We start from the raw sequence: 6,000 nt of genomic DNA on the forward strand, positions 1-6,000 counted from the left end.
GCGGTCTCTTCCTGGAATGCTCTTAGCATTATGAAGCCTCTAAACTGGTTTTGACATACTGTGCTAATATTTCAAGCATAAAGCTGCCATGTGTCTCCTAACAAGGAGTTCTTTTTATATCCATTTAGCTGTAGTGGTTGCTATTCTTTTTGTGTTTAAAGATGCTATAGCACATCTTGATGCCCTGAATATTTATCCCTTGATTTGGTTTCACAGCCAGCTATCTTGCTTCTCTGTTTCCACACTGAATATTCATTTCTCACTTTCAGCCGGAGGAGGATTATGCTTCAGTCAAAGATGTGCTTCTTTTTAGCATTCCAAATTTTTCTCATACATTCTTTATTTTGGATTTTGTTGTGTATGTGCCTCACCTTAAAATCAGCTTTGGAATTTTCTTGGTGTTGAATCAACAACACGTGAATGGGCCATTACTATTTTTCCTTTTGACGTTGTCTATGTTAATGCCCTGTTACTTTTTTTTTTTTTTTTTTAAGAAATGCATGCCAATCATATGAATTTCAGTTCAGTAAATGTCTCCTTCTCCAAAACAAAACAAAATTCTGAAATAGGAAGCATTACTGAATATTTGGTTTTCCATGCACACTCTTCTCTCCTTCAAATGCTTCTGTAACAGTCACAGACCTGAAATTTCTCTTTGGAGTCTGAGCTAGGCAGAGATGTCCCCAGGTCAGGGACTTTGCCAGTGCAGGAAAAGCACAGCCACTGCATCAGGCTCAGAAAGCTTGCTCTGCTTCACCAAAGTCCCTATGTTTTCTGGGAAAGTATTCACACTTGATGTTAACATTCTAATTGTAAAACAGGTAGATTCTTTAACTTACCATAGTGTATGTGTGTGCCACCTTCAGGAGCTCTGTGCAGCCCTGAGCATCCCCAAAGGAGCGGATCCCCAGGCAGTTGGAAGGATGGAGCTGCTTCATGAGAAAGTTGCAGCATACCTCAATGACCTGGGATAGCTGGAGAAGACAAGCTGCAGCTAGCAAACTTTCTATAGTGTCTTCCTTTAACTCTAGAATACCTGTGCAGTTTGCATGTAGGGAAAAAATACAAGTTTTCGGTCATTTTCTTTGTAACTTTATTTACTTGAAATCTTCCCACTCCCTACTTTTTCTGTTCCTGCAAAAAAAAAAAATAAATTGAAAAGTGGCCTGTGATTCACAGGTTCATTTTCCTTTAATGCTGAAGGAGTCTTTAAACACATCTTAAGAGACTTAAAGGATTTGGTGGATTTTGAATAAAATTACTGGAACATTTGTACTGAAACTCTAACACTATCAGATCTGATTTTACTTGAAAAAAGAAATAAAGACAAAGAGGGGATTAGACAAAAACCTTTCCCAAAATTCACGTGTGGGTTCCTGAAAAATGTATCATGAATTTGTATTACACACGAGAATTTCAGTATCAATAGCTAGGAAATGCTAACAGTAAATGCTTGCAGGAAACCTGATTTCCTCATTTATCTATGAAATGATTATGTGATTGTGAGATTTTTTTAATGTTCATAAACAGACTGGAAGGTGTTTATTTAATTAGATTATCCATTCTTACGCTTAGTGGATACTTTGATTCCCTAGTTGATATCCAGCATTAAAATGCTATTCTGAAAGAGATGAAATTTAATTAGATGGGATGATTTTTAGATACATGTGGGTAATAAGCAGCCCACCACCATTTCTTTGCATTTGGTCTAATCTATTTCCTTGGGTGATTTATGTTTATTCAGTGCCTTATGCATGTTATGCAGCATTCCCTCCTGCCCGTGTTTATCTTTTTGCTTGTATCCACAAGCACATAAAGGGTCTATTTTGTGTATAGAAACTTCTGTTTCCAATCTGGAATTGCAGATGGCTTATCTTTCTTGAGATTTGTCTCTTTACACAACAGTCAAGATTGATGAAGTGCCTGACCTAGCAAGCGAAGAAGTCCTCTGTTTTTGACATTTATTATAATACCATTATATTAATTACATTGGAGTCTTTGTTTTAATTTAATCTATAGTTACTGTAACCCCTTTTTAAAGTATGAGTACTATACAAATATTGATACATACCTATAGTATGTCTTCCAGCCTCCCTGTCTTGATATGTAAATTGTGCTATTCCATTCTCAAAAGCTAGCTAGGAATGTCCTGTGTGGGACATCAGTTGAGAAGGAAAAATTGAATGTTACTGGTGATAGGTGCAAACTGAGGAGGTGGATCAGTTTATCGGCAAATGTTCGTAAATTCAGAAAGCTGTTTTTCTGTTTGCTTTAGTGTTAGTACTTTGTGGAGAAGCAATTTTCTCCTTTCAAGAGCTGTGCATGTTTTGCCACAGAACTTCATAGCTTGGAAGAGGAAAGGGCTTTTCATTTTAGCTTTCTGGCTGGGGTGGCTGCCGTCTTCCTGAGTATCTTGCTAAACACAGAATACACAAACATCCAGAAGCAATTGCACAGGTTTGAATGATCTGGATATTTCTGATTGTGTACACAGCAGTTATGTTCTGCGTTGCTTTACCCTGCTTGGCATAGCGCTTGTACAAGCGATTTCACAGTTCTCTGAGTTGGTCTTCTTGGCTACTTGGTTCAACCCTTTGAGGTCCAACAATATAAGGTTAAATTCCGAAAACTGAGGGAAAGCAAGCAGGAGATATATATCTACATAGCAGATGTGGGTGATGGAGGACTTACCTGTGTAGGCATAACGCACCAGAGCCTTCAGCGCATCCGGGTCCACTCCCTCCATCTTGATCTCCTCTTGTTTTGCTTCACGTACATCGTTAGTGAACATTGCAGCAAAATAATCAGACACTGCACTGAGAACCAACCTTGAAATAGAAGCATTTTAGGAGGACTGCACATTATTCCGTAATATTCATAACAAGCGTGGAATTCAATAATACTGTGTAGTAAATGGCGTGTGTGTGTTTTAGAAACGTTCTCTTACAGTAGGATTTGAATCGTACAGTAGTGAGCAGTGAAGTTAAAAGGGTAATTAATAACCTACTTCTGCAGTGACTGATCATTTATAACCAGACAGGGTAGGCGTACATTTCCCTAGTGTTTGAAAATACCAGGCTTTGAAGCCATGTAAACCCAAGTGGGGCAGGTACCTGTGAGCTGGAATCTTCTGGTCTCCTACTATGAGAAGAACATCGCACAGCTGTTTCTGCTGCAGATAATTTTCCATTTTGCGGAACGTTTGCTCTGCGTGGTTTGTAGAGTGGAAGTACTCCTCAGAGCCATTGGTGTTCATGCCAAGCAGTGAGCTGCTGGTCGCAGACAGCCTGTGATGAAAGAGCACATACAGGGACTGCAACCTTACAAGCTCTGATTATGTTCTTTACATAAGTTTTGTTCAAAAGGCATCACAGAAGCTTAAGCTATAAAGGCTTTTAGGATTCTGGTCTTGCTATGCCTTCTTACATTTGTTTTGGTTTGGTATCTGCAAATTTTCATTTGCAAGACTGCCTATAAATTCTGAGGTCAAGGAAGGAAAAATTATTGTGGTGAGGTGGTGCTGCTGAGTTTTCTGCTTCCTACCTATCCTGTGTCCAGGATGCACCATGATAAATGCAACCTGCTGACCACTCACAGACAGAACATGCAAATGGCAATCTGTTCTACCTGAAATAGCCTGTGGAATGAAAGTTTGTCTATAATGTTTCTTTAGGTCTTATTTCTGTTTCCTTCATACTTTGTACGTCTTTATTACTGTATGAAATGGGAATTAATCAGAAGACAATCTGACAACTGACATATAATTCTAGGCAAATCACTGAGCCAAAAACTGATGAAATTAGTAGATTCTGTTACCTTTACAATCTGAATGCAAATAAACTAATTCCTTTTCAAGGAAATGTGTGTTATAAAAATATATTCTTCCCACTACAAAACTCTGTTAGATGTCCCACTTATAAATAGCCATAAAACCTATTTATATGATTTTTTTCCTTACTGTCTTCTAATATGGATCATGTTGCAGATTGAAATATTATTGATACTTTCTTAGAAAAGCTTTTTTTTCACCTGTTTCTTGTAAGATAGCAGTGCATTTCTTAATATGCATCTTTATCACTAATGCTACAATCTGCAGCACTATTTTACTTAGTCTAGACTTTATAGATAATGGCTTCTCAGCTTATAATATTTTAGTTACAATATCTCAGAGTATTATATTACATAATATGTGTTATATTATTGTGTGTGTGTGTGCGCCACCTGAGGAACCAGTGCATCTCAAACCCTCAGATGTGCACATATGTGTGTATATTTCTCTCTGGGCAAACTCAGATTCTATTACTATTTACAAACATATTAAAACATACCAAATCAATGCAATAAGCTCTATCTTTCTTTTGAAGCTCTTTACTACAATGTCAAGTGCATTTTCTTTTATTTTTCTTTCTTTTTTCTTTCTTTTAAGAAAAAGGGGCAAATCAAGTTCACCTATAAGATGTATCCTTTGTAGTTTGCAGCTTACAAAAATTAATTTGTCTCAGTTTAATGACTATACTTTGTTTGTTTTGCTTCAGTGCTTCATTGAAAATGAAGAAGCTGAAAAATTAGATTATATGCTCATTAGTTTTGCACCAACTACTTGATGCCAACTTCATATTCTGTAACATTCTTGTTTTGCTATTTATCTCTTAAGCTTTCTGTCACACTTCAAACATTTTTTTCCAAGCATATTTTGTTTCAGTCTCATTATATTCATTTTAAGTACTCTATTTTGATGTATTACATTGCTCTTATCCTTAATGTGTCAGAGTTCAGCCAGAGTAATATTCATTCATCCCTACTGCAAATGCACGGTACCAGTTTCTTGAAATTAGCAATTTCCAATAGAATGTATGCATTTGGGAGTAGGGCAGTCATTTTCAAGCAGTAAAGATTTGAAAAGAGTCTTATAGTCCAATCATTTTACTCAGTTCTGGCTACTTTTTTTTTTCCTTGTATGTCCTAGAGTAACCTTTAATTGCAGCAGAAATAACACCAACCATATAATTACTTTAAAAAAATAAGGTCTGCAGAGATTGAAGAGTACTAGAAGGAAAAAAAAAAAAACAAAAACCAACACTGGCTAACTTTGTAAATATAATTCTGTAGTTGACGGTTTATTTTCAGCAGCTGATTCAAAATAGTAAGTATAGTATAATATGGAGGGGGTAAATTAAATTCTGAGATATTTCTCTGTTTCCTTCTGTGTGTGACTATTACTGATACGCAGATAACTGAAATACAGAGCTTCAGAAATTTAAATCTAGGGAGGAAAAATGCAGTGAACTTAAAGAAGACAGAGGTTCAAGTACCTGGAAGGAGGAAGTCGAGAAAAATATCAGTAAGTCTGATGCTGAAATAAAATCAGAGGTGCTGCAGACTGCATTACAGAGATAGGCAAGCTAGCTGCAGATGTGTTAACTTGAATGTATCTACCTGTCTTGTCTTGTTCCATGAGAATACAGCACATTAAGAGATCTCACCGTTCATGCAAATCTACCCAGAAGCATGAAGTGGATGGAGAATTACTAGTTTTCTATAAAATGTGTATGAGTTTGGACAAAAAAAATCTGAAGTGTATTAAGTAATAAGATTTCCAGAGGTGCATTGTGATGGCCTTGTGAAAACTAAAGTAATTAGTTTTCAATTAGTCAGAAGGGAAATTACTAAAAACTGTTCTGAAGAATCAGAAACCTGAGTAGCTTAATGCCACCTTTGTGATAGTGCTGACTAGGATGCTAAGATGTGTTAACACCAATGGCATTAGTATTAAGAACTTAAGATTTCAGATTATCCTGGAGAGAGCAAAGGTAAATCTATACTTAAATGATTTCAAAGTTGCTGCGCTGCACAATTTCATCTTAGGTAGAGAACCAAGTGAAATAATTTCAGTTTTCCCATAAGGACTTGTAAAGCATAGCGAAAATATGGTACTTTTGTTTAGAAAAGAAAAGGAAAGGGAAAGGGAAAGGGAAAGGGAAAGGGAAAGGGAAAGGGAAA

General features: G+C 36.6%; 1 protein-coding gene across 2 annotated transcripts in view; it reads right to left on the reverse strand.

Annotated features, from left to right (window-relative positions):
- KLHL4 (kelch like family member 4) overlaps positions 1-6,000 on the reverse strand; it is a 32,612-nt gene that overhangs the window by 13,081 nt on the left and 13,531 nt on the right. For both annotated transcript variants that reach the window (XM_042876473.1, XM_042876472.1), the window contains exons 2-4: positions 3,114-3,287; positions 2,692-2,828; positions 840-1,036 (exon numbers count right to left, since the gene is read on the reverse strand). In XM_042876473.1, the coding sequence (XP_042732407.1) occupies positions 840-1,036; positions 2,692-2,828; positions 3,114-3,287 (508 nt within the window). The remainder of the gene's footprint in view (positions 1-839; positions 1,037-2,691; positions 2,829-3,113; positions 3,288-6,000) is intronic.

The sequence above is a fragment of the Lagopus leucura genome, unplaced genomic scaffold (assembly GCF_019238085.1).
Source record: "Lagopus leucura isolate 7727_CA_CO unplaced genomic scaffold, USGS_WTPT01 Super-Scaffold_100016, whole genome shotgun sequence".
Lineage (NCBI taxonomy): Eukaryota > Metazoa > Chordata > Aves > Galliformes > Phasianidae > Lagopus > Lagopus leucura.